Source organism: Pempheris klunzingeri, chromosome 24 (assembly GCF_042242105.1).
Source record: "Pempheris klunzingeri isolate RE-2024b chromosome 24, fPemKlu1.hap1, whole genome shotgun sequence".
NCBI classification, from domain to species: domain Eukaryota; kingdom Metazoa; phylum Chordata; class Actinopteri; order Acropomatiformes; family Pempheridae; genus Pempheris; species Pempheris klunzingeri.
Window position 1 is genome coordinate 11,949,743 of NC_092035.1, and position 26,419 is coordinate 11,976,161.

Sequence of the window (26,419 nt, forward strand, 5' to 3'; positions counted from 1 at the left end):
CTCTCCTCCTTTTTGGGGAACACATTTGTTGTTTTAACTATATCCTTGTTTTCTCCTACACTCTCAAAATAACAGCCCCAGCCTCCTCACTGTAAAAGGGACCAATTTAGCAACTTTAACAAAAGACCTATTACTGAAGAGTGCTGGACCAAACTACAGGTCAGCATCTATAAAAAGCCTCTTTGTGAGGGACACTCTCGCTTACGGCCATACCACCCTGAACAAGCCCGATCTCGTCCGATCTCGGAAGCCAAGCAGGGTCGGGCCTGGTTAGTACTTGGATGGGAGACCGCCTGGGAATACCAGGTGCTGTAAGCTTTTTCTCTTCTCTTTTGCAGACAGCAGAGGGCGCTGTCTCTGGACTTCACAACAAAAGTTTTTCATGGTCCTATTCAGTGTTTGCATCCATTACTGACAAGCCTATGCTGTTCTCTGCTGGACTACACTGACATACAAAGCACATGAAGCTAACATTACACACACTCAACCTCCAACTATGCCAAACGACAAACAGGCCTTTTCAGTCAGTATCAATGAGAAACTGACACATTTGGTGCCCTTATCAGTCAAACGTTAAACAAAAGTAACCACACTCTCCTCCTTTTTGGGGAACACATTTGTTGTTTTAACTATATCCTTGTTTTCTCCTACACTCTCAAAATAACAGCCCCAGCCTCCTCACTATAAAAGGGACCAATTTAGCAACTTTAACAAAAGACCTATTACTGAAGAGTGCTGGACCAAACTACAGGTCAGCATCTATAAAAAGCCTCTTTGTGAGTGACACTCTCGCTTACGGCCATACCACCCTGAACAAGCCCGATCTCGTCCGATCTCGGAAGCCAAGCAGGGTCGGGCCTGGTTAGTACTTGGATGGGAGACCGCCTGGGAATACCAGGTGCTGTAAGCTTTTTCTCATCTCTTTTGCAGACAGCAGAAGGTGCTGCTGCTTCACAGGAGACGGACAAGACGTTTGACCTTTGAACTCCTGTTTTGGTGAAGTTCATTCACTGCTTTTTCTACAGGTCAGCATCTATAAAAAGCCTCTTTGTGAGTGACACTCTCGCTTACGGCCATACCACCCTGAACAAGCCCGATCTCGTCCGATCTCGGAAGCCAAGCAGGGTCGGGCCTGGTTAGTACTTGGATGGGAGACCGCCTGGGAATACCAGGTGCTGTAAGCTTTTTCTCATCTCTTTTGCAGACAGCAGAAGGTGCTGCTGCTTCACAGGAGACGGACAAGACGTTTGACCTTTGAACTCCTGTTTTGGTGAAGTTCATTCACTGCTTTTTCTACAGGTCAGCATCTATAAAAAGCCTCTTTGTAAGTGACACTCTCGCTTACGGCCATACCACCCTGAACAAGCCCGATCTCGTCTGATCTCGGAAGCCAAGCAGGGTCGGGCCTGGTTAGTACTTGGATGGGAGACCGCCTGGGAATACCAGGTGCTGTAAGTTCTTTCTCTTCTCTTTTGCAGACAGCAGAGGGCGCTGTCTCTGGACTTCACAACAAAAGTTTTTCATGGTCCTATTCAGTGTTTGCATCCATTACTGACAAGCCTATGCTGTTCTCTGCTGGACTACACTGACATACAAAGCACATGAAGCTAACATTACACACACTCAACCTCCAACTATGGCAAACGACAAACAGGCCTTTTCAGTCAGTATCAATGAGAAACTGACACATTTGGTGCCCTTATCAGTCAAACGTTAAACAAAAGTAACCACACTCTCCTCCTTTTTGGGGAACACATTTGTTGTTTTAACTATATCCTTGTTTTCTCCTACACTCTCAAAATAACAGCCCCAGCCTTCTCACTGTAACAGGACCAATTTAGCAACTTTAACAAAAGACCTATTACTGAAGAGTGCTGGACCAAACTACAGGTCAGCATCTATAAAAAGCCTCTTTGTGAGGGACACTCTCGCTTACGGCCATACCACCCTGAACAAGCCCGATCTCGTCCGATCTCGGAAGCCAAGCAGGGTCGGGCCTCGTTAGTACTTGGATGGGAGACCGCCTGGGAATACCAGGTGCTGTAAGCTTTTTCTCTTCTCTTTTGCAGACAGCAGAGGGCGCTGTCTCTGGACTTCACAACAAAAGTTTTTCATGGTCCTATTCAGTGTTTGCATCCATTACTGACAAGCCTATGCTGTTCTCTGCTGGACTACACTGACATACAAAGCACATGAAGCTAACATTACACACACTCAACCTCCAACTATGCCAAACGACAAACAGGCCTTTTCAGTCAGTATCAATGAGAAACTGACACATTTGGTGCCCTTATCAGTCAAACGTTAAACAAAAGTAACCACACTCTCCTCCTTTTTGGGGAACACATTTGTTGTTTTAACTATATCCTTGTTTTCTCCTACACTCTCAAAATAACAGCCCTAGCCTTCTCACTGTAACAGGACCAATTTAGCAACTTTAACAAAAGACCTATTACTGAAGAGTGCTGGACCAAACTACAGGTCAGCATCTATAAAAAGCCTCTTTGTGAGGGACACTCTCGCTTACGGCCATACCACCCTGAACAAGCCCGATCTCGTCCGATCTCGGAAGCCAAGCAGGGTCGGGCCTGGTTAGTACTTGGATGGGAGACCGCCTGGGAATACCAGGTGCTGTAAGCTTTTTCTCTTCTCTTTTGCAGACAGCAGAGGGCGCTGTCTCTGGACTTCACAACAAAAGTTTTTCATGGTCCTATTCAGTGTTTGCATCCATTACTGACAAGCCTATGCTGTTCTCTGCTGGACTACACTGACATACAAAGCACATGAAGCTAACATTACACACACTCAACCTCCAACTATGCCAAACGACAAACAGGCCTTTTCAGTCAGTATCAATGAGAAACTGACACATTTGGTGCCCTTATCAGTCAAACGTTAAACAAAAGTAACCACACTCTCCTCCTTTTTGGGGAACACATTTGTTGTTTTAACTATATCCTTGTTTTCTCCTACACTCTCAAAATAACAGCCCCAGCCTCCTCACTGTAAAAGGGACCAATTTAGCAACTTTAACAAAAGACCTATTACTGAAGAGTGCTGGACCAAACTACAGGTCAGCATCTATAAAAAGCCTCTTTGTGAGGGACACTCTCGCTTACGGCCATACCACCCTGAACAAGCCCGATCTCGTCCGATCTCGGAAGCCAAGCAGGGTCGGGCCTGGTTAGTACTTGGATGGGAGACCGCCTGGGAATACCAGGTGCTGTAAGCTTTTTCTCATCTCTTTTGCAGACAGCAGAAGGTGCTGCTGCTTCACAGGAGACGGACAAGACGTTTGACCTTTGAACTCCTGTTTTGGTGAAGTTCATTCACTGCTTTTTCTACAGGTCAGCATCTATAAAAAGCCTCTTTGTGAGTGACACTCTCGCTTACGGCCATACCACCCTGAACAAGCCCGATCTCGTCCGATCTCGGAAGCCAAGCAGGGTCGGGCCTGGTTAGTACTTGGATGGGAGACCGCCTGGGAATACCAGGTGCTGTAAGCTTTTTCTCATCTCTTTTGCAGACAGCAGAAGGTGCTGCTGCTTCACAGGAGACGGACAAGACGTTTGACCTTTGAACTCCTGTTTTGGTGAAGTTCATTCACTGCTTTTTCTACAGGTCAGCATCTATAAAAAGCCTCTTTGTAAGTGACACTCTCGCTTACGGCCATACCACCCTGAACAAGCCCGATCTCGTCTGATCTCGGAAGCCAAGCAGGGTCGGGCCTGGTTAGTACTTGGATGGGAGACCGCCTGGGAATACCAGGTGCTGTAAGCTTTTTCTCTTCTCTTTTGCAGACAGCAGAGGGCGCTGTCTCTGGACTTCACAACAAAAGTTTTTCATGGTCCTATTCAGTGTTTGCATCCATTACTGACAAGCCTATGCTGTTCTCTGCTGGACTACACTGACATACAAAGCACATGAAGCTAACATTACACACACTCAACCTCCAACTATGGCAAACGACAAACAGGCCTTTTCAGTCAGTATCAATGAGAAACTGACACATTTGGTGCCCTTATCAGTCAAACGTTAAACAAAAGTAACCACACTCTCCTCCTTTTTGGGGAACACATTTGTTGTTTTAACTATATCCTTGTTTTCTCCTACACTCTCAAAATAACAGCCCCAGCCTTCTCACTGTAACAGGACCAATTTAGCAACTTTAACAAAAGACCTATTACTGAAGAGTGCTGGACCAAACTACAGGTCAGCATCTATAAAAAGCCTCTTTGTGAGGGACACTCTCGCTTACGGCCATACCACCCTGAACAAGCCCGATCTCGTCCGATCTCGGAAGCCAAGCAGGGTCGGGCCTCGTTAGTACTTGGATGGGAGACCGCCTGGGAATACCAGGTGCTGTAAGCTTTTTCTCTTCTCTTTTGCAGACAGCAGAGGGCGCTGTCTCTGGACTTCACAACAAAAGTTTTTCATGGTCCTATTCAGTGTTTGCATCCATTACTGACAAGCCTATGCTGTTCTCTGCTGGACTACACTGACATACAAAGCACATGAAGCTAACATTACACACACTCAACCTCCAACTATGCCAAACGACAAACAGGCCTTTTCAGTCAGTATCAATGAGAAACTGACACATTTGGTGCCCTTATCAGTCAAACGTTAAACAAAAGTAACCACACTCTCCTCCTTTTTGGGGAACACATTTGTTGTTTTAACTATATCCTTGTTTTCTCCTACACTCTCAAAATAACAGCCCTAGCCTTCTCACTGTAACAGGACCAATTTAGCAACTTTAACAAAAGACCTATTACTGAAGAGTGCTGGACCAAACTACAGGTCAGCATCTATAAAAAGCCTCTTTGTGAGGGACACTCTCGCTTACGGCCATACCACCCTGAACAAGCCCGATCTCGTCCGATCTCGGAAGCCAAGCAGGGTCGGGCCTGGTTAGTACTTGGATGGGAGACCGCCTGGGAATACCAGGTGCTGTAAGCTTTTTCTCTTCTCTTTTGCAGACAGCAGAGGGCGCTGTCTCTGGACTTCACAACAAAAGTTTTTCATGGTCCTATTCAGTGTTTGCATCCATTACTGACAAGCCTATGCTGTTCTCTGCTGGACTACACTGACATACAAAGCACATGAAGCTAACATTACACACACTCAACCTCCAACTATGCCAAACGACAAACAGGCCTTTTCAGTCAGTATCAATGAGAAACTGACACATTTGGTGCCCTTATCAGTCAAACGTTAAACAAAAGTAACCACACTCTCCTCCTTTTTGGGGAACACATTTGTTGTTTTAACTATATCCTTGTTTTCTCCTACACTCTCAAAATAACAGCCCCAGCCTCCTCACTGTAAAAGGGACCAATTTAGCAACTTTAACAAAAGACCTATTACTGAAGAGTGCTGGACCAAACTACAGGTCAGCATCTATAAAAAGCCTCTTTGTGAGGGACACTCTCGCTTACGGCCATACCACCCTGAACAAGCCCGATCTCGTCCGATCTCGGAAGCCAAGCAGGGTCGGGCCTGGTTAGTACTTGGATGGGAGACCGCCTGGGAATACCAGGTGCTGTAAGCTTTTTCTCATCTCTTTTGCAGACAGCAGAAGGTGCTGCTGCTTCACAGGAGACGGACAAGACGTTTGACCTTTGAACTCCTGTTTTGGTGAAGTTCATTCACTGCTTTTTCTACAGGTCAGCATCTATAAAAAGCCTCTTTGTGAGTGACACTCTCGCTTACGGCCATACCACCCTGAACAAGCCCGATCTCGTCCGATCTCGGAAGCCAAGCAGGGTCGGGCCTGGTTAGTACTTGGATGGGAGACCGCCTGGGAATACCAGGTGCTGTAAGCTTTTTCTCATCTCTTTTGCAGACAGCAGAAGGTGCTGCTGCTTCACAGGAGACGGACAAGACGTTTGACCTTTGAACTCCTGTTTTGGTGAAGTTCATTCACTGCTTTTTCTACAGGTCAGCATCTATAAAAAGCCTCTTTGTAAGTGACACTCTCGCTTACGGCCATACCACCCTGAACAAGCCCGATCTCGTCTGATCTCGGAAGCCAAGCAGGGTCGGGCCTGGTTAGTACTTGGATGGGAGACCGCCTGGGAATACCAGGTGCTGTAAGCTTTTTCTCTTCTCTTTTGCAGACAGCAGAGGGCGCTGTCTCTGGACTTCACAACAAAAGTTTTTCATGGTCCTATTCAGTGTTTGCATCCATTACTGACAAGCCTATGCTGTTCTCTGCTGGACTACACTGACATACAAAGCACATGAAGCTAACATTACACACACTCAACCTCCAACTATGGCAAACGACAAACAGGCCTTTTCAGTCAGTATCAATGAGAAACTGACACATTTGGTGCCCTTATCAGTCAAACGTTAAACAAAAGTAACCACACTCTCCTCCTTTTTGGGGAACACATTTGTTGTTTTAACTATATCCTTGTTTTCTCCTACACTCTCAAAATAACAGCCCCAGCCTTCTCACTGTAACAGGACCAATTTAGCAACTTTAACAAAAGACCTATTACTGAAGAGTGCTGGACCAAACTACAGGTCAGCATCTATAAAAAGCCTCTTTGTGAGGGACACTCTCGCTTACGGCCATACCACCCTGAACAAGCCCGATCTCGTCCGATCTCGGAAGCCAAGCAGGGTCGGGCCTGGTTAGTACTTGGATGGGAGACCGCCTGGGAATACCAGGTGCTGTAAGCTTTTTCTCTTCTCTTTTGCAGACAGCAGAGGGCGCTGTCTCTGGACTTCACAACAAAAGTTTTTCATGGTCCTATTCAGTGTTTGCATCCATTACTGACAAGCCTATGCTGTTCTCTGCTGGACTACACTGACATACAAAGCACATGAAGCTAACATTACACACACTCAACCTCCAACTATGCCAAACGACAAACAGGCCTTTTCAGTCAGTATCAATGAGAAACTGACACATTTGGTGCCCTTATCAGTCAAACGTTAAACAAAAGTAACCACACTCTCCTCCTTTTTGGGGAACACATTTGTTGTTTTAACTATATCCTTGTTTTCTCCTACACTCTCAAAATAACAGCCCCAGCCTTCTCACTGTAACAGGACCAATTTAGCAACTTTAACAAAAGACCTATTACTGAAGAGTGCTGGACCAAACTACAGGTCAGCATCTATAAAAAGCCTCTTTGTGAGGGACACTCTCGCTTACGGCCATACCACCCTGAACAAGCCCGATCTCGTCCGATCTCGGAAGCCAAGCAGGGTCGGGCCTGGTTAGTACTTGGATGGGAGACCGCCTGGGAATACCAGGTGCTGTAAGCTTTTTCTCTTCTCTTTTGCAGACAGCAGAGGGCGCTGTCTCTGGACTTCACAACAAAAGTTTTTCATGGTCCTATTCAGTGTTTGCATCCATTACTGACAAGCCTATGCTGTTCTCTGCTGGACTACACTGACATACAAAGCACATGAAGCTAACATTACACACACTCAACCTCCAACTATGCCAAACGACAAACAGGCCTTTTCAGTCAGTATCAATGAGAAACTGACACATTTGGTGCCCTTATCAGTCAAACGTTAAACAAAAGTAACCACACTCTCCTCCTTTTTGGGGAACACATTTGTTGTTTTAACTATATCCTTGTTTTCTCCTACACTCTCAAAATAACAGCCCCAGCCTTCTCACTGTAACAGGACCAATTTAGCAACTTTAACAAAAGACCTATTACTGAAGAGTGCTGGACCAAACTACAGGTCAGCATCTATAAAAAGCCTCTTTGTGAGTGACACTCTCGCTTACGGCCATACCACCCTGAACAAGCCCGATCTCGTCCGATCTCGGAAGCCAAGCAGGGTCACATCGTAAGAGAGACACACAAGAGACATACTGCCTTTGTCACGTTGCAAACTTTTTCTTCTGCATTTTTAAATCTATTAATGGCAATGTCAGTTATAATATTAGTAAGTAAATGTCTCTAAAAGCTTATGACTGCAGGGAAAATTATTTAACACTGCAGAGTGTGTAAGGTTTTACAATTAAAGGTTTTCAGAAAATCTAGAATTTAATCAAATTACATTTGTATGGCTTGAGTGACATAACCAAATGTGTACTTTTTCTGCATGATCTGTTTTGTACAACAGCTTCAAAATTCCCCGTCTTTGTACTTACCTGTCATGTTGAACCCAAAAAATGAAAAAAAAAAAAATGAAAAAAAATACGGCTCGAGTTTAAAAATACCAGACTCATCTGTAACAGTAATTTAATATTAACAAAAGAACATAACAGCAGAAATAAGAAATTGCAGAAAATATAAAATGTAGAAAATAAAATATAAAACTGAGTTTTCTTACTCTTGCATTGTAATAGATCCACTCCAATCCAGTTTAACAAATATACATAATAAACACGATGTAATTAAAAATGTATTGCTATGGCTATTATTACTGATAATTATAACTAAGATGTGCATCAGATATTGCCCAGTGCGCCCAGCTAATAAATATTTTAAATTCAAAATTTAATCATTAAGAAAATATTAATCCATTGCTATCAATCTGGCACTGGCCAAGAGTTTTAACTGAACCTGTATTGAAAGACTGAATAAACATTGTCCTGATAACATCTTTAAACTGATCCCAACAGAGGATGCTGCTAAAAAGCGCTAGTTTTTAACCAGTGAATGTGCTTATGAACCCATGTTCACTAGAGACTCGGCTTTATTTTTGGAGCTACGCTTTATAAACACAGATGGCGTTTAACAAACACAATAAAACGCTGTATTTAGCTCTCACTTCACGGGGCTCAGTCATGAAAGTCACTATTAAGGCAGAAAAACAGAGACAGGAGATGCACTGCCAAGCTAACGTTAGATTAGCAAAGAGATGTGCCGCAAGCTAGCACAGCAACTTAATGTGAACTTTACTGTAATCAGCTGACACCAAATTTCGAAAAGACAAAAATAACTTTACCTGCTTTTTGTTCCCATAATCCATACTCATGGTGTTTTTCACTTGTCTTGTCTTGGAAGGTAAGAAAGATGGGAAAATGCGCGTTGTCCTGCCGTCGAAGTTGTCAAAATGGACACACGCAGACCGCACCGCACCTGCGCCAATCAAGATGGTGGAGGGATTAACGGAAATGGAGATTTATTCATCTCGTATGATGTCAAATGTTTGTAGATCATATCATACCGGGGAGGGTGTTAATCTGCAAATTTTATAGATAAAAAAAACAAAACAAAACACTGAATAAAAGAAGTGGACTTCCGGGTCGGACAAGTGAAGCCAATACGGAAGTACCTTAAACCTGCATTCTTTGTCATGACCAGCAGGTGGCGACTCCGAATGTTCTCACTTGATTTATTACCTCATTTAACACTGTCCTGATGAGTTTATAGTCTACATCGCTAGTTTATAGTCTTCTTCAATGCAGGATGATGTTCATTTAATAGATTATGGCGTCATTCAGGGCCAACCAATCACCAATCTTTGTGGAAAGAATATCACTTCAGGTTCCAAAAAACAAGATGGCGACGTCCATGAGCCCAGTGGGTGATGTCAGGGTGGCTACGTCCTTTACATATATACAGTCAAAGTTCAAACCAACACCAAACTTCAGTATTGATGTCTGTTTTTGAGTGACATTAGCTGCCACACGACCAAGGACATGATCCCCTCAAAAGAACAAGTAAAGGCAGCGCAGGGTTTGAATTACAAAATCTGAACCTGAAATTATTAGACATGTTCTCAATGAATAAAGAAAAAAAAGGCCCCATAGTGTTACTTATATCTGAGGTGCTGCAGCTTGTGGTGCTCTGACTGTATCCCATTCATTGACTGTAGTGTGTTGATTTGACATGTATTCATTATTTTGTCCACCCCATTTATATCACTTAAACTAGGCTAGTTAATAAAAACAGCTGCCTGACACCTTCGCTCTCAATCCTGCTGGTGGACACCCAGAATCAGCTGAATGAACATGTGTGAATGTTGTCAATGAAGGGCTAAAGAAAATTGTGGATAAACGTGACTTTATTTTTTCTTTTTTTTTTAATATAACAGTGGAGCATCTTCAGGTGCTATGTGGTTTAGACCAAAATTCCAAGGATGGATTTAATCAAACAAATGAGGGGGAAAAACAAAGTGAAATCAAACACTGAGTGCATATACAGACAAATAACAGACTAAAAGTGTCAAAGACAGCTTTATTTTTCTCAAACATATACTGTAGTATTCAGTATTAGACTTTAAAGCCCCAGTTTGTGTCAAAGCAGGTGCACCAAGTGACAGCAAAAGTCACACTGAAGTATCCAATTGAATTATTCCTTCATGAGTGTAAAGGTTTACTTTTTGTGGCCTGTAACCTCAGCATCACCTACTGCTCTAGAATAAATAAGTTGTTCCTGTTGGATGGTTGATGTAAACAAACAGTGAATTATTACCAATACTCAGGACCTGTCCTTAGCTTGCAGGCAAGAAGGCAGACACAAGGACAGCCGGTATCTCCTGACAGATTGGTCCGATACAGCTTGGAGTCGACTCAACCGACCTGTACCTGTGTTTGGACTGGCCTGGACTGGCCTGGTATAGCCTGGCCCACTTGTGACAAAAGGAGCCATCATGCCAGACCCTCCGGTGCCCCTCACCACAGATGAAGTGGCCCCGGTCTGTTGTAGGAGTCCTCTCTGCTGGGCTGATGTCTGCTCCTGCCCTGCATCATCCTGTGGCCGGGCAGAGCAGCTGAAGCTCATCTGTGATCTGCCGGCTTCTGTTTCCAACTGTTGGACTGAAGTCACCAGCCAGTGTGGCTGATTGCGCTCGTGATGATGTGACGGGTGTAGAGGAGAGCCGCTGTCGGAGGTGGAGCTACAAAACGGCAAAAAGGTGTATTTTACAAGTTTTAGTTCAAATACACACTACATTGTGCATAAGTCAGTTTCATTCAGCAAGGTGCTAAAGAAAAGTTACTACACTCTCCTCCCTTTGAAAACACACCTGCTGTTTTATCTGTCTTATTCTGCCTGCTCTTTGAAAATAAAAGTACCAGCCTTAATAGTGTATTAAGACATCGTTACCAGCCTTAAGAAAACACTTGAATGAATGAACATTATACTGCATTTATCAAGACAACGTGGAGGTAAACATGGAGGAAGTGTTGAATTTACATCAGCTAGGTAACAGCCAGCTGTAAGAGAATTTACAATAATTTGTGACCAAGTTAAAGTTACCTGCTGAGTGATGTCTGAAGGGAGGAGGGGGGGGAAGAGTAGGCTGACCCATCGTGTTTATGAGGGCTTGCCATGATCACGTAGTCATCCTGAGGCAGCACAGACAAACTGTGGCTTAGCTGTGGTGACATCATCATGTAGCCCAGCCCCTCTTCCTCCTCCTCCTCCTCCTCCTCATCTTCCTCTTCCTCCTGTGGCTCCAAGCCCTCCATCAAACAGGCTGCAACGCTGCGGTGGTGTGCGATCACCATAGAAGTTCCTGTGCAGTCGTCGTCCAGTGGGGGCTGATTGTCCGTCTTCATTTCCACGTAGCTGCCAGCCTCAGACACACTCTGGTGGGATCTGAGAGGGCCGAGATGTGAGGTGGAACTCCGAGAAGATTCTGGCTCGGTTTTGTCTGGTTTGCTGAGCTGCAGGTAACTTTGTGTTGGACTTTCAGGGTTTCTGGGGGGCAAACCCAGGGGAGAACCAAGTGCTCTCATGTTCACCAGCTTGTCCCTGTATTTGGGTCTGCAGCGTTTTGGGGCCAGAAGGCTTTGAAGCCGATTGTGGTTGGAGATCGGCGAGCGGCTAAAGTCAGGAAGAGCTCGTAGTGCCCTTACTGTCTCACGAACCACCTCATGAATGTGCTGGGCTACTGCTGGGCTTCCTGCACAGATCAGACATAAAGAGGAGAGGTCACAGTCCTATTGTAAAGCAGTAATGAGTAAAATCAAATCATCTTTAATTCTTATTCACCTTGGTCTCTTGCTTCCATCCAGATTTCTCCAGGACCGTTTGGTGCCGACCTGCCAAGCTCCAAGAAAAATGAGCCATCCAAGTGGCCAAAGCGGCGAACACTCAGTAAAGGTATCGTAACCGACGGCAAATCACTGCATGCGCCTACTCTGACCAAGATGAGAGACGTGGCTGTGAGGCAGAGCCGGCTCTCCCCTGTCAGGGACCTGGAAGAGCCCAGACCTCTGGGCTTCACCCTGACGGGCCAAACCTTAGACCACGGTCAAGGGAACAGGGGTGAAGATCAGGCAGGCATGTTGACATCTAATGAAGAGCTGGTAGTACTTAAAAAAATGGGTTTAAATTAAATTAAATCTGTGCACTCTAAGCTGAGGTATAATATCCAGCTGTACACAGTTTTACTATTCCAAAAATCAGCATTTTTGCCAACCTTGTATTTCCTTTTTCCTTTCAGGAGTTTTAGTAGTTTTTAAATTGGTTGCGTCATTTTAAGAAACCATTATGTGTGATGTAATAGTGCCTCACTGAATATTAGGGTAATATCACAGAGATCACATGATTGTCTTATTTGATGTGAGCTTATTTCAGATTCAGTCATCAGAGGAAGAGAAAGTGCAAATTGAGTATGAATTCAAATTGAATTTCTTGGAAAGCTGAGATCTTCCTGGGCTTCAAATGTCCAACCACACAACACAAATAAAAGGAAAACCATTTAAAATCTGGTCTGACCTCTTTGAAGAAGGCAGCAGGGGGCAGAGTGCAATACCCATCATCCTCTTCTTCTTCAAACCCCTCTCCATGCTCTTCATCCTTCCGCTCTTCCTCCATCAGTTTCTTAATGGCCAGATACCACTCCTCTTGTTCCCACTGGTCCTCCGCCACCAGCACCATGGTCTGATCCTGGGCATACAGCGCCACCGTGTGGCCTTTCCTGGCACCGCCCACCCGGCTCACACCAAGACAGCACCTCAGGTAGATCACTCTGGAAGTAGCAGGAAATACCAGTCGCCTCAGCTGGACAGTAAGCTTAGCAATTAGTGGTCAGGGTCAAGACTATAAACTAACTCAGTGACCTTAACTTTTTAAGGAAAGGAATATCTTGGGAAATAAATGTATTTGCATTTTCACACCAGTTCAGTGGGAGTCTAGCCGTCCCCATACAGCTGCTCCCAGCTAACAAACAGTCCAGCACATACACACCTGGGAAGCAACAGTGTCGTTTTAAAACTTCGATTTTGTACAGATTTTTTTAAATTCTTATTGTTGGACAATCTTCAGCCTTTTAAACAGAGCCAGGCTGACTTGTTTTAACTTGTTAAAGTTATTTTAACCAACCCTTGCTTTCTTGAGCCAAACAGCGCAGCTTTACCAGCAGACTTCTCCATTGCTGTGAACTTCTCTTGGCTCTTGTACCACTCGAGTCGGCTGGGCCCGGTGTGGCTTCCTGCTCTCAGGACAAAATACCTCCTGTGGCTGCGCTCCAGCTTCCCCAGGCAGCCCTGTTTCACCACATCGCTCTGCGGCCCGGAGGAGGTCAAGAGGGCACCGGCCAGAGGGACCAGAGTGTCAGAGGTCTGGCTGGTACAAAACAGCTCCTCATAGAAACGGGACGGAGGACTCGGCTGTATCCCAGCATGGCGGTCCTGAGACTCCTGGTCCCGCTCTATTTGACGATCATGCGTCCAGAGAGGCCGCAGAGGTGATCCCACTGGCAGCCACGTTTGGGTGGGGCTGCTGCCGGGCGACGACAGAGGGGAGCTGGAAGCAGGTGGATCTCTCTTTTGGTTGGCACGCCTGTCATGCCCCTCTGGAGTTTCATTCATTTCAAGATGGGAACCTGCCATGTGCACACAGGAAGAATCAGAAACTAAAAAAGAGAAATAAGAGAAAAGAAAAGCCAACTACAATAACTTCTGCTCTGTATGTTTGTTGTAAAGAAAACCAAGCAATGGTTTTCCATCTTTAACATCAAACATATACCAATATCAAAATCCACATACATTTCTTCTGATTTAATCAGAATGAAGATTATATTATTATTATCTCATCTCTCTAATTTATCACTTGGCACTAGGCACATTCTTAAGATAGGTTTTACAACCAGATCACATTGTTCTGCAATACTTAAACAAATTAACAGATTAAAACTATAAATGAAAATCATCCCTCTTTATTTGTAAAGCCTGATGAAAGTCTGCATGGGAAACACACTAAATTGTACTTTATTTATTTTAAGAAATAAATATATTCATGGCTGTTCAATGATAAATATATTTAGTATTCATTTCTGATGCTGAAACAAATGATCAGAAACTATTTTTCATCATTTAAACAAGACAAATATTAGCCATTGCAGCTTTTCTATATTTTACAGCATTAAAACATGGATATTTGTGTGTTTGACGGATAAATCAAGCTAATTAAAGTTCAGTTCTTGACAGCCCTTCTAATAAGTGAATATAACTCATTAAAGGTGAACAGCGCGGCAGAAAAAAAAATATGGCGCCGACTGACTGAAATTAACGATGCCCTCTCCCACACAATTAGGCCAAACCATTTCATTAAACCTCACCTGTGGCTGGCAGGTAGAAATATTACGACTGGAAACACGCACAGTGTGTGCAGCCCTTTATGTCAGGCAGTTTTCATGGGTCACACGGGGATTTTTCCACACAGATTTTCCGGGTGTCTTCGGCCCGTCTGTCCCTCAGCTGCACCCTGAGCACAATCAGTGTGGCCTTCAGGAGCTCCTCGGACAACCCAACTCTCAGCTAAGGAAAAATTGGATAAGTGGCTCATCTAAATTCTTGGGATGAAATACATTCATCAAGCTATGACAAAAATGAAACTGGATATTTAAAAGTTGATAACTAAAACAATATTGTCAGTCTATTGTGTGTTTTTATTTTTTAATCTATGGTAATGTACCATATGTACGGTACACTATGGTATGTTATGGTAATCTATGGTAATCTATGGTACTATATTCTGTGACTGTGATCTGTTTCTACATGTGTGATTCCCAGAGTGAATCATGGAGGAGGAGGTGTGATGGCGTGGAGGGGCTTTGCTGCTGACACTGTTGATGATTTACAGAAAACAGAGAGAAAGTGAGAGGTTCTTATGAAATGACTGCTTATTAACAGACAGAGGAAGTGTCGTAGCTCATCATGCTTACAGCAGTCGGGTGGAGCAGTGTGGTTTCTGCACATTTCAACATAAACAACTTCTCGCTGTGGACACAGCCACTGTCGGAGCAGGTCGAGCAGCAAGCAATCTGTGGATACCCGTTACTTTCTCCTTGTGCCCCAGGATGCCTCTCCTCCTGGGCGTCCTCTCTCTGGTCCTCAGCTGGACGGGCTTCTGTCAGGTCCTGTCTGTGCTCGGTGCAGGACTCGCAGCCGTGGTTGTGGCCTGGATGATGAGGCTGTTGGTGCGACACGCCTGGTACACACACAGGCTGTCCTGCTTCAGCAAACCGCACGCAAACTCCTGGCTTTTAGGCCACCTGGGCCAGGTAGGACACACACACACCAGGACTGGTGAAACACACACTGACATGCATTTATAGCCTTATTTGCCAGGTTTAAGGTAATAATATTCACCTAATTTGTCAACACATCAGGAAATCTAACTTCAGATTTCTCAGCTTGCTACAGGATGTGCTCTGTGTTGCAAGATATCTTTACAAAATATCCTCTTTGTGATAAATTCCCTTTAAAATGCTGTATAAGAGCATGAATTAACCCACCTTTACAGGACTGCACTCGTCTTTTTTTTATTCAGACTCATGGTGTTGTGATGTTTATTTGGCCTCAGATGCAGAGCACAGAAGAGGGTCTCCAGCAGGTGGACGACTTGGTGCAGATGTACAATCACTCCTGCTGCTGGTTCCTCGGCCCTTTCTATCACCTGGTCAGACTCTTCCACCCTGACTACGTCAAGCCTCTGCTGATGGCCCCAGGTAGGGTGACGCTCCATCACTCTGACTAAACGTCACATTTTTCATAGTTATGTCCGACTGTCATAGTTAGTCTAAACATTTTAGATTTTGCAGCAGTGGAACTGTTATTGGAGCTGTTAGCCTCATTTGATGCTTATTGTTGCATTGCATCCTCACTCCTTTCCTCCATCCAGCCAGCATCACAGTGAAAGATGAGCTCATCTACGGCCATCTGCGTCCATGGCTCGGTGAGTCTAAAAGCACATGTTGCTCTGCTGTCTAGACTATAGTCTAAAATTTGAATCAGCATTGGTTTGTGGGGAAGATGGCCCTTTCTGTTGCTGATGGATATTCGACATTTAGTACTGTAGGTATTTCAGGTGTCCCATCATTAAATAAACCACCCGAGTACAGTATTGTTGACTAGTTAAAATAGAAGTGAAGAAATAGAAGTGAATAATAATAAAGGTTGGATGTCATTGTGTATCCTCACCCCTGAAGCGTCTCTCTCTTCATGTCCCAGGACAGAGTCTGTTGCTAAGCAACGGGGAGGAATGGTCTCGCAAGAGGCGGCTGCTGACTCCAGCGTTTCACTTTGATATCCTGAGGAGCTACGTCGCCAAGTTCAACAGCTCGGCAGACACCATGCATGTAAACACTCGAGAGATGCTGATCTCACGTTGCATTCAATGTCATGTTCATTGGTCAACAGCTATTTTATGAATCAATGTCAGTGTAAAATGTGTGCACAGCCTTTACTTTCAACAACAGTGACTGCATGCAAACGTGTCTGTTTTGCATTGTTGGATTTTACACCTGTGTCAGGATTTTGCTATAGATTGCATATATGCATGAGACTATATAGAAAGATATAGTGTGTGCAGCATGGCCAGAAACACAGAAATACACATCAACACACATTTCCACATAAAAGAATTACAGGTGGCATTCAAAACCCTTGAGTGTATATAAATTTTTAGTTACAAGTTATTCCAGGCTACCTTTAAACACAAAGCTAAAGCTATTACCTGATGTTAAGCATTGAGTTTAGATGTAGTCACAGAGCCATGTTCAGACACAATGGCAGGCTGCCCTGAACAGGAGAAAAACATGATAGTTTTCACTTCTTCCAGGATAAGTGGCGCAGACTGGCGGCAACAGGCACGACTAACATAGAGATGTTCGACCATGTCACTCTGATGACACTGGACAGTTTGCTGAAATGTGCTTTTAGCTACAACAGCAACTGCCAGCAGTGAGGAACACCCGCTCTACCATTTCCCACAAATACATCCCACTTCTGTTGTTGTATTTCGATTTATTTAGTTTTATCTTCTGCCCTCCAGGTCTACCAGTGAGTACGTCTCAGCCATAGTGGAGCTGAGCGACCTGGTAATAGATCGGCGCCAAAAGATTTTACACCACTGGGACTGGATTTACTGGAAAAGCGAGCAAGGAAAACGATTCAAAAAGGCCTTAAGCATCGTGCACAGGTGACCTCACCTTTATGTGTGTGTGTGAATGAATACAGGAGCCTTCCAGTCTGATGACATCTTATAATGTAATAGAGCTTTATGCTCTATAGTAACAGCTTGTGCCACATTAAGCAGTGTGGTGACATTGTTTGGTATTCCTGCTTGCAGGTTTACCAGGGAGGTGGTTCAGAAGCGCCGCGCCCAGATCAGCGAACAGAGGGAGACAGAAACAGACCTCACCACAGCACCACAGAGGAAGAAAGACTTTGTGGACATCATACTGCTGTCGAAGGTAGGAGAGAAGAAGAAATTAGCATAATGAGGGCTGGATAGAAGACTGCCATGTAGCTATTGAACAACTTCATGTATTACTGCAGGATGAGGATGGACAAGGCCTAACGGATGAGGAGATACAGGCTGAGGCCAACACCTTCATGTTCGCAGGTGAGACACTTTAACACAAGATGTAACTTTATTCTGCAGGTGACACCTCTGGGATATTGTACTGTAACAGCAGAAGTCATCAGGTTACCTAAATTATCTGGTTATTTTAATTGAAATGAAAATGTAAATAAGCAACCACTGGTCATACCAGATCAAGTAAGGGTGTATCAGTAAAACCAGTGAGCACTGATCAGTAGTGATCAACAGTGCGTTTCACTGCCTATAAATCTGACTTGTCGTTTCTTCCTTCAAAAAGTATATTCTCGCCTTAAAGCTGCAGTTTACAGGTTGTTCCTTTAGTCGTAAATGTTCACACACCTCACAAATGTTTTTTTAAACGTACTGTTTTTTCCCAACAGGTCACGACACAACAGCCAGCGCGATTTGCTGGACGCTGTATAACTTAGCGCGCCATGAGCAATATCAGGAGAGATGCAGGCAGGAAGCGAGCGATCTGATGCAAGGACGGGATGGACATGAGATAGAGTGGTTAGAGAACACACCCCGCCTGAATCACTTGGCGCCTGATAGCACATTTATCAGTAAAATGCTGGATATCACAAACCCCCAGTTGAAAGTCTGTTATATGAAGGCAGAAATGAGGAAAGCGTGAATATGCATGTCTGTACGTGTTTATCATTAAGGGAGGATCTGGCCAAGCTTCCCTTCACCACCATGTGCATCAGAGAGTCTCTCAGACTGCACTCACCTGTGCAGGCGGTAACACGGACGTACACCCAGGACATGGCGCTGCCAGGGGACCGGACCGTACCAAAGGGTGAGATGGGCAAAATTCCTCATTTGTGAAGGAAGTGAAGCTAGTTGTTCAGTTTGTGATGACACTTTGAGGGAGAGCTACTCTCAGACTGGTTGTTTCCCCCCAAGGTGCCATCTGTTTGGTCAGTATTTATGGAACACACCACCACCCTGCTGTTTGGACAAACCCGCATGTAAGAAATTAAAAGCAAAAACACTGATTTTCTGTCTCACTTTGGCACAACGTTGTCACGTTTGACCTGCGTGATTCACCCTCTTTCAGGAGTTTAATCCTCTGCGTTTTGACCCTGCAAACACAGAGGGCCGCGCCTCTCATGCCTTCATCCCCTTCTCCTCAGGCCCCAGGTACTGCCTCCTCATTTCTTCACATTAAAGCCAAATAAGGTCTGACACGGTCACCTGTCAAACCTGCATGTGTTCACAGGAACTGTATTGGTCAGAAATTTGCCCTGGCAGAGCTTCGGGTCGTCGTAGCGCTGACCCTGCTCAGGTTTCGTCTCACGCCGGGACTGAACCTTGAACTGGGGACCAGCTCTGGGGGAGTTCGCCGCCTCCCCCAGCTCGTCCTGCGTGCGGAGGGAGGCTTGTGGCTGCAGCTGGAGACTCTGATGACCCCACACAACCTCCAACAAGATGACGCCTGAAAACACACCTGAGAGTATTTCTTAATGCGTTAGTGACATTTTGGGCTACATGAAGCTTTTACTATCACTGTGTTAAGTTTGGTTTGAATAAACCCTTGGTGTAAACAATGTGTCATCATCTCTAAACACAGACAGCATGGACTTCAGGTCCAGTTTAGGAGGAGAAAGCATGATTATCTATAGAACCTGGGCTGGTTTAGAGTTTAGAGCTTGAATTAACATGTCAGGCCAGTGCATTACTCTTTATGTAGAATAAAGAAATGAATACAAGTTAACTAGGGATTTCTAGAAGAAACATGTTTTGGTGAGAAACCACAATGTGTTAATTACACCTAATACACCAGATTACATGAGGAGGTCCACTTCCTGAGTATTTTAATTTAGAATTCTTTCATTTACAAATGTGCTGCAGTGATGAAATGCCTGTTAAAAGTGTCTTTGCAGCCACACCCTTCAGTGTTCCATCGGTGTCACATTTACGGTGAGCATGAAACAACTGTGACATTTACAGATATGACAGATATTCATGGAATAGATATCAATATGACGTCCGCTTCGGAGGGGCGGGGCCTGTGAGCGTGTTGACGCGGACTCACTTTAACTTTCACTTTCAGCGTGTCTGCGGAGCTGCTGCGGTCTCTGAGCTTCTGTCGGCCGACACAGACCACTCATGTCCAGCTTCAGTGTTTCTGGCTGTTAGGTGACTTTGCCGGACATGTTCAGAGCAGGAGCAGCCAGGATCTTCCGCCGTGTGACCGTGTGAGGGCTGAGGATGAGTCCGCATGTGACAGTCATGACTCCGGCCGGCTGGGTGTGTTTCCTGATGGCTGCTGTGTCCGCAGCCCGAGGTGGGACCATTACTGCTCAGTCTGTCAGCTGTCTGTTCGGTACAAAGTGTCTTGTTCTGCTCAGTTTGGTGAAGAAGTGCAGGTTTAGTGGCGATGTTGTGATTTTCCAAAACCATGACCGCGCCCAGTGTAGAGTAGCCAGAGCATACAACTGTAGTAGTTTAACAGTAACTAGTGCAATAGAATAGAATAGAGTAGAGTGGAGAAGAATAGAAAAATAGTTGAGAACAATAGAGATTGTAAAAGAGAAGCGAAAAGTAAGAATAAACCAAGAAAAAGAGAACAGGAAGAGGAGAGCAAAAGAATTGAATAAAACTAATTGAATCCAAAAAGAAAAAAAACAGACTATTGTCACTGAAAACAAGTTTAACAGGTGTTGTTTAGTGTTGAATGTAAAAATAACGTCAGTGGAGTGAGCTCCCCCCCCATCCTAAAGCTGACTGTTCACATCCTGCATTAGGTTTAATTAGACCAGGGTCCAGTGAATAAAAAGCCAATTTAAAGGGCAACACAGTTGTTTTTGTCCTTCCAGAGATTTCAGTCTACAAGAAGGTGGGCGATACAGTCGTCCTGAATCCAGATGCGGGCTCCAGCCTTATCACCAGCATCATGTGGAAGGATGGTCCCAACATCGCCGCTCAGTGGGATGGGACAGATCTGGATTTATATCGCCAATTCAAAGGTATCCCGAGTCTAGTTCATCTCAGTTTTTGGATTCATGTGAAGAGTGTTGAAAAGCTAAGCCTATCCCTGTCGGTGTCTGTGTACAGAGCGCGGCAGCCTGAACATTTCTAGTGGAGAGCTGACAATCAGAGGACTGGCTCGTGGCGACAGTGGACTGTACACACCTGAAATCAACAACAACCTCGCCAGTCCAACTCGCCTCACAGTCATCTGTAAGTGGACAAATCATGCCGGATCAAGGAAGTCAGACTGAGAAAATGAAGATGCAGCAGATTTTTCATGACTGTAATGGCCTGTTTCTGCCCCACCCCCACCCCCATAACAACAGCTCCCGTCCCTACACCCACTGTTGGCAAATCCTGTGACGAAGAGGAGACCGTCTGCACTTTGAGCTGCGACGGAAACACCACAGCAGCTGAACCAGTCACCTACAGGTGGACGTCAGGTGGTGTAGTGTTGCCAGGTTTACTGAGGGAGCAGCGCATTACAAAGGTATTGTGTGATGATGCTGCTCAGTGTGTGTGTGTACGGATTTCTCTCTGTTTTTATGCAGTTTTCTTACATCCATTTATTGTAGCCTTCCCACAGAAATCAAATGTTTAAATAGAAATATCTTCCACTCATTGTATCCGATGTCCACACCCTGAACATGCTGAAGGAAAAGGCACCAAGTAAGTAGTCTGAATAATGATAATGTGCAGTAATGTTTGCTGCTTAATGTTCCTCATAGGAGGTAAGCTCGAGTATGGCCGGGTTCGTCTGTGAGCTGGAAAATCCAGTCAGTAAGGAAAGCAGCGAGCCGCTTCCCAATCCATTCTACAAAAGTGAGTCATCACACCAAGGCCTCGTCAGCCAAAATATCCTCTGCTTAACACGCTGGAAAGCCCACTTCCTGCTGCTGCTCTCCTTTTCCAGTACCCGTACCCATCGAACCTACCGTGGAGGGACACAACCTGAAAATCTCCACAGGAGTCACCGTCTTCATCTGTCTGCTGACGGCTGTGGTGATGCTGGTCTTATTCCACAGGTGTAAGGCAGGTGAGGAATCATGACGCTGACTTTACTTATATGAAACATCTTTCACATGATTCAGATTTGTTCATCTGGGATTTTTCAGCATTCATAACATTTTAATCTCTCGTGCGATTTCTTCCAGGAATGTGGTTCTACCAGAAAGGTGAGAAGTCTTTGAAAGCACTCATATGTTTAATCAATCTCAATCTTTATTTATAGAGCGCCAATTCATAACAGCGTTATCTCAAGACTCTTTCCATAAAGAGCAGGTCTAGACCAAACTCTTTAATTAGAGAGAGACCCAACCACTCAGGAATTCAACATTAAGGATTCAAGAATTCCCACATGAGCAGCATCAGATATTATATTGAGCAACAGTGGAGGAAGAACTCCACTTTAACGGGAAGAAACATTTTTAACACAATGTTTAACACAAAGTCCTTTTTAAGGAATTCAAAGAGGATTTTTTTTCTTCTTCAAAATAGCTGCACTGGTGTGAAATGAGAACAGACACTGGCAACATCTTTCAGTGCAAAAACATCTTATGAACAAACTGGAAACAACCTCCTGTTCACTTCAAACTACAGTTCAAAAGCTTCCTTTGGTTAATTTAGCAGAAATGTGTTTAATCACCTCTGTGAAGATACTTGATACTAGATACTAGATACTTGAATTTTATGGATTTTAGTTCATGATTCAACAAATAAACTGTTAAATTACGACCTTTTAGTTAATATTTCCACGCACAACCACAACCAAACTACAATGTGTCAAACAAGCACATTCCCACACCTGTCAGCATTAAATACATGGCCTTAATGCTGAATTAATGCCTCCTGGTGTTGACAGTGAACTGAGGAGATTAATGGCAGGTGGTGAAGTTATTTCTTGTCAACCTTAAGCAAACTTTCTTAATGTTCTCTGCTGCAATTCTCTCCCTGCAGCATCCATGCCATGGGAAGCAGGTCAGTAACTAAAATCATTTATACCACTATACTATTGCATTATTTATGCCGATACTATTACATATTGTGTTAATAGAAATGACTTGATGGTACAAAAACTTTTGAAAGTGGTTCAGTAGATCGTAGAGAACGGGATGTAATGGCTGTAATGTAATCCTTCAGGGAAACGGCACCTGATCAAAGTACTTCAATTAAAAGTGCTTGTTTTTGCCACTGAATGGCTCAGGTTGTTATTCTAATTGTCTGACAACATTATGGAAAGGATCCCTACAGAGACAGACCTGTAACCTCCTTTTAGTTCCTGCAAAAAGAGCAGAAACAGCCGTTATTTTGCCTTCTTCAAACATACCAAACTCCATTGACAAAAACAGGAATTTTAGCTCATACAACATGGGAGTGGCACTGCCTAGATCAGTTTGCTTATTTGATCAAGGCAGCAGTAGAACAGCAACCTCTACGTAAAATTACTGTTTTTGTCAATGGAGTCTGGTGGTGTTGAACTGAGCGTCATAACAGCTGTTTCTGGTGAAACAAGAACGATCTTACAGGTCTGCCTCTGAAGGGATCCTCTCTGTTAAAGTTATCTGACACCTCAAACAACAATTTTATCCTTTAACAATCAAACAGCCTGGATCTTAACTGATATAACAAACTTCTTCTGTGCTGTATTGTCGACTAATGTCACTGTCCTGTTGTTCTGCTCTACAGACTTCTGGAGGAAGCATGAGAGGCCATGTAAGTTTTAGCCACGGTTTGTTTTCTCTAACATTTAATAATGATGAAAAAGTTGACATATATTTATTTGCATATCATTAATACAGCAAGACAGAGCCGGCTCTGGCCGCTTTGGTGGGCAGCAGACAGACTACTGATGTCTTCAACATAACATCAATTGTGTGTTGTGATGATGCATTACTAAAATAAAAGAGGTTGCACTACAATTATATAGTTACACAGTAGCTACAGTAGCATTATTAGGCAACTTTGCTTTATTTCAACTGGCCTCTAGCTAGTTCAAATGAAAAGTCAAACAGTGTTTTTTAATGTTAGAAAAGACGACACACCTCCACACTGGGACCTCTTTTCTGCCTCCTCTTTTCTCCGCTTTCTAAAAGCCGCAGCTGAGGGCTTGGACGGCCTTTTCATGATGACACTATCAATATGACAAAATATGACTTGTTGTTGGCGTCTGTCAGTAGGAACCGCTACCTGAGATGCGCACCGATAACTCGTCCCACCCCCTCCTCCACAGTGCAGGGCAGGTTCAGGGCCAGGTCAATCAAAGAATGAGAAACAACAGGGGGGGTTGTTGTTGTTTATTTTTTCTGTATTTGTTTCATTATTACGATTATTTATTTTATTTTATTTATTGCTTTAATTGGGTTTTTTTTGTTTTTTTGAGGGCTTGACACAACGCCCCCTTCAGCATGTGAATCATGCCCAGATCTGGCTCTGCAGGCTGAATCTAATGGCACCACAGCTCGCGAAGAGCCGGCTCTTACCCAGGGTAAGATACCAGGTTACACGTCTTGTACAAAACCTCCATCCTGTCCGGTGCTTTATTACATGTGTCTTTTCATTCAAGTGTGCCGGCGCGTGACTCGTCTTTCCTTGTGTCTTTTGGCAGAAAAATACCTATGAAATAGGCGGCCACACGGCGATCTAAAGTGAAGCTTTCAGAAGCCAGAAGTGCACGTGTGCTTCAGGATTGTTCTGTCCTGTGTTTTCAGTCCCTTAGCAGTCACTAGAATTAATATTAAAGATAGACTTTTCATATTTTTTATGGTCTTGAAGCCACAAAACACTGACCAAAAATTCTGTTACTACCTTTCAGAGTGGCCTTTTATTGTGGCCAGCCTCAGGCACACCTGTGCAGTAGTCATGCTGTCTAATCAGCACCTTGATATGCCACACCTGTGAGGTGGGATGGATTATCTGGGCAAAGGAGAAGAGCTCACTAACACAGATTCAGACAGATTTGTGAACAATATTTGAGAGAAATGTTTTGGGGTTTTTTTTGTATATAGAAAATGTTTTAGATCTTTGAGTTCAGCTCATGAAAAATGGGAGCAAAAACAAAAGTGTTGCGTTTATATTTTTGTTCAGTGTAGGCCTATATACTCTACATGTCGCTGTGAGCACTTTAAATCCACAGGACTGTTGCCGCTCCTAAATCTAAACAGAATACATCCACATTTAGATGGAAATGTTAAGGTTACTGTGCATGAAATAGATAAATAGAATGAAAACACTGACAAAGACAAAGCTTTTAGACCAGCTGGTACCTGGGCACGTCTGGTGCAGATCCTTGTGGGGAGGAAGCGGGCCGATGGCAGAGGAGGAAAAGGGACGCCATTGTCTGGTTTGTGCTGCCAGCTCCACCAACAATCAAGGCATTGTACAGTTCCTTACTGCTGACTCCTCAGCAGCAGCTACAGTGTGTGTGAATGTAACTGCAAGATATCAAGCTCAGAGTCAATCAGTTATCACTACGTTTTCTTGTTCATGTTTTTATTTTTACCTTCCCCAATCTTATTTTAATCATCTTTTTCTTTGTTTGTATTTTAATGTGTATTTAGCCTCAAATTCTCAGTTGAAGTGTGTGGTTTTGTGCCTTTCAGACACATGTACATTACACATGTACTGTATATGTGTGTTTAAAATGTTTTTCTTTTTTTTGTCAACACAACTGACAGTATTAAGCTCTTGGTTGCAAGGGTCCCGCTTTACACGTGGAACAACCAGCCTTTGTTAAAGTTTTTAACATGCAAGGCAGCAACCTACTTAACTGAAAGCTTTAGTCAACAATGGCTCATGGCACTTTTAAAGTATAAAAAGCTCTAAACACTAAAAAGTTTCCTAATTTTTTAAGATAAAAGGCACTCACCCTTATGTCGCTTCTTATTCACGGAGGTGTGTTAGAAAATATAAAGGATGTAGATATTTTCATTTCATTTTTATATGGGCTATACTTAATAAAACCAACATATTATCAACCCTGAAGGAACCTTTTTGTGTGTTGTAATTCTGCACATCAGTCTCTTCACTGTCTTCTTAAAATTTAGGTACAAAGTCTGATATTTCGGTTATATCTGACAATGAATACAGACAATTCGTAGTTAAACCACTTGAGGGCAGCAGGTCCACACATTTCACTGCCACTGGGTCATGAACTGTAGCTCACTGCTCTAAAAATGTGGTTTTAGGGTGGAGGGTGCAGAGAGGCTTGTTTTGTGCCGGCTGATAAAAGCAGGAAGAAATCAGCAGGAAAATATCACTTAAAAAAGTTGCATTGTCCCTCATCTGTGCACATACTTTAAAGTACCTTTAGTCCAGTTAATGGCACAGTTGGGCAGCTGTTCTGCCTCTTAAAGTTGAGTTTAAATAGGCTTAAGGTATACAGGTATACAATCTCTCAATTGGTCCAGACACTTGGCCCAAGTATTCAGATTATAATATTCTTAAAGTAATGGCAGTCAGAGGTCCACCTTTATACCATGTCAATTCAACACCGGACATATTCTACCCCAATATGAGGGTGTATTTATTGAACTGAAACACTGAGTGCTTACTCAGAGGACTTCAGGGCTAAAGGGCAAGACTGCAGACTGGGTCATCCATGTTTTTACTGTTCTTCTCTGGATATTAGATCTGCAGACACACAAACAAACACAGAGCGTTTTCAGAGGAAGTACAAG

At 43.8% G+C, this 26,419-nt stretch overlaps 3 protein-coding genes and 16 non-coding genes across 20 annotated transcripts; 18 read left to right on the forward strand and 1 right to left on the reverse strand.

Moving 5' to 3' along the window:
• The first annotated feature begins 199 nt into the window (after positions 1 to 199).
• LOC139224359 (5S ribosomal RNA) lies at positions 200 to 318 on the forward strand. Its single transcript, XR_011586411.1, has one exon. It is a non-coding gene; the product is annotated as a 5S ribosomal RNA (ribosomal RNA).
• A 473-nt stretch (positions 319 to 791) lies between these two features.
• Positions 792 to 910, forward strand: LOC139224371 (5S ribosomal RNA). The gene has a single exon (XR_011586422.1). It is a non-coding gene; the product is annotated as a 5S ribosomal RNA (ribosomal RNA).
• Positions 911 to 1,065: 155 nt separating this feature from the next.
• On the forward strand, positions 1,066 to 1,184 carry LOC139224384 (5S ribosomal RNA). The gene has a single exon (XR_011586433.1). It is a non-coding gene; the product is annotated as a 5S ribosomal RNA (ribosomal RNA).
• Positions 1,185 to 1,339: 155 nt separating this feature from the next.
• LOC139224591 (5S ribosomal RNA) lies at positions 1,340 to 1,458 on the forward strand. Its single transcript, XR_011586627.1, has one exon. It is a non-coding gene; the product is annotated as a 5S ribosomal RNA (ribosomal RNA).
• A 472-nt stretch (positions 1,459 to 1,930) lies between these two features.
• LOC139224084 (5S ribosomal RNA) lies at positions 1,931 to 2,049 on the forward strand. The gene has a single exon (XR_011586176.1). It is a non-coding gene; the product is annotated as a 5S ribosomal RNA (ribosomal RNA).
• Positions 2,050 to 2,521: 472 nt separating this feature from the next.
• On the forward strand, positions 2,522 to 2,640 carry LOC139224396 (5S ribosomal RNA). The gene has a single exon (XR_011586445.1). It is a non-coding gene; the product is annotated as a 5S ribosomal RNA (ribosomal RNA).
• Positions 2,641 to 3,113: 473 nt separating this feature from the next.
• LOC139224408 (5S ribosomal RNA) lies at positions 3,114 to 3,232 on the forward strand. The gene has a single exon (XR_011586456.1). It is a non-coding gene; the product is annotated as a 5S ribosomal RNA (ribosomal RNA).
• A 155-nt stretch (positions 3,233 to 3,387) lies between these two features.
• LOC139224420 (5S ribosomal RNA) lies at positions 3,388 to 3,506 on the forward strand. The gene has a single exon (XR_011586467.1). It is a non-coding gene; the product is annotated as a 5S ribosomal RNA (ribosomal RNA).
• A 155-nt stretch (positions 3,507 to 3,661) lies between these two features.
• LOC139224563 (5S ribosomal RNA) lies at positions 3,662 to 3,780 on the forward strand. The gene has a single exon (XR_011586600.1). It is a non-coding gene; the product is annotated as a 5S ribosomal RNA (ribosomal RNA).
• Positions 3,781 to 4,252: 472 nt separating this feature from the next.
• Positions 4,253 to 4,371, forward strand: LOC139224085 (5S ribosomal RNA). Its single transcript, XR_011586177.1, has one exon. It is a non-coding gene; the product is annotated as a 5S ribosomal RNA (ribosomal RNA).
• Positions 4,372 to 4,843: 472 nt separating this feature from the next.
• On the forward strand, positions 4,844 to 4,962 carry LOC139224432 (5S ribosomal RNA). Its single transcript, XR_011586478.1, has one exon. It is a non-coding gene; the product is annotated as a 5S ribosomal RNA (ribosomal RNA).
• Positions 4,963 to 5,435: 473 nt separating this feature from the next.
• LOC139224443 (5S ribosomal RNA) lies at positions 5,436 to 5,554 on the forward strand. The gene has a single exon (XR_011586489.1). It is a non-coding gene; the product is annotated as a 5S ribosomal RNA (ribosomal RNA).
• A 155-nt stretch (positions 5,555 to 5,709) lies between these two features.
• Positions 5,710 to 5,828, forward strand: LOC139224455 (5S ribosomal RNA). The gene has a single exon (XR_011586500.1). It is a non-coding gene; the product is annotated as a 5S ribosomal RNA (ribosomal RNA).
• A 155-nt stretch (positions 5,829 to 5,983) lies between these two features.
• LOC139224574 (5S ribosomal RNA) lies at positions 5,984 to 6,102 on the forward strand. Its single transcript, XR_011586611.1, has one exon. It is a non-coding gene; the product is annotated as a 5S ribosomal RNA (ribosomal RNA).
• A 472-nt stretch (positions 6,103 to 6,574) lies between these two features.
• On the forward strand, positions 6,575 to 6,693 carry LOC139224467 (5S ribosomal RNA). Its single transcript, XR_011586511.1, has one exon. It is a non-coding gene; the product is annotated as a 5S ribosomal RNA (ribosomal RNA).
• Positions 6,694 to 7,165: 472 nt separating this feature from the next.
• On the forward strand, positions 7,166 to 7,284 carry LOC139224478 (5S ribosomal RNA). The gene has a single exon (XR_011586522.1). It is a non-coding gene; the product is annotated as a 5S ribosomal RNA (ribosomal RNA).
• Positions 7,285 to 10,262: 2,978 nt separating this feature from the next.
• LOC139223783 (insulin receptor substrate 1-like) lies at positions 10,263 to 13,750 on the reverse strand. Its single transcript, XM_070855776.1, has 5 exons — positions 13,263 to 13,750; positions 12,657 to 12,909; positions 11,928 to 12,177; positions 11,190 to 11,838; positions 10,263 to 10,827 (listed from the first exon to the last, which is right to left on the reverse strand). Exons 1-5 carry the CDS (start codon positions 13,748 to 13,750, stop codon positions 10,410 to 10,412), a joined length of 2,058 nt encoding a protein of 685 aa, XP_070711877.1. The 3' UTR covers positions 10,263 to 10,409.
• Positions 13,751 to 15,179: 1,429 nt separating this feature from the next.
• Positions 15,180 to 19,318, forward strand: cyp4f3 (cytochrome P450, family 4, subfamily F, polypeptide 3). Of its 2 annotated transcripts, XM_070855468.1 has the most exons (13): positions 15,180 to 15,444; positions 15,747 to 15,891; positions 16,065 to 16,118; positions 16,394 to 16,521; positions 17,004 to 17,125; positions 17,217 to 17,363; positions 17,514 to 17,637; positions 17,723 to 17,789; positions 18,149 to 18,278; positions 18,434 to 18,567; positions 18,675 to 18,739; positions 18,829 to 18,911; positions 18,991 to 19,318. In XM_070855468.1, the coding sequence occupies exons 1-13, from the start codon at positions 15,241 to 15,243 to the stop codon at positions 19,208 to 19,210; spliced, it is 1,623 nt and encodes a 540-aa protein (XP_070711569.1). In that variant the 5' UTR covers positions 15,180 to 15,240; the 3' UTR covers positions 19,211 to 19,318. The 2 variants fall into 2 exon arrangements, with proteins under 2 accessions (XP_070711569.1, XP_070711570.1); XM_070855469.1 differs by lacking the exon at positions 16,065 to 16,118.
• A 300-nt stretch (positions 19,319 to 19,618) lies between these two features.
• Positions 19,619 to 25,712, forward strand: LOC139223728 (uncharacterized). The gene is made up of 12 exons (XM_070855713.1): positions 19,619 to 19,691; positions 19,825 to 20,058; positions 20,591 to 20,740; positions 20,829 to 20,954; positions 21,071 to 21,234; positions 21,473 to 21,566; positions 21,658 to 21,780; positions 21,899 to 21,919; positions 22,701 to 22,721; positions 23,430 to 23,456; positions 24,124 to 24,228; positions 24,349 to 25,712. Exons 2-12 carry the CDS (start codon positions 19,983 to 19,985, stop codon positions 24,360 to 24,362), a joined length of 921 nt encoding a protein of 306 aa, XP_070711814.1. The 5' UTR covers positions 19,619 to 19,691; positions 19,825 to 19,982; the 3' UTR covers positions 24,363 to 25,712.
• The last annotated feature ends 707 nt before the right edge of the window (positions 25,713 to 26,419 follow it).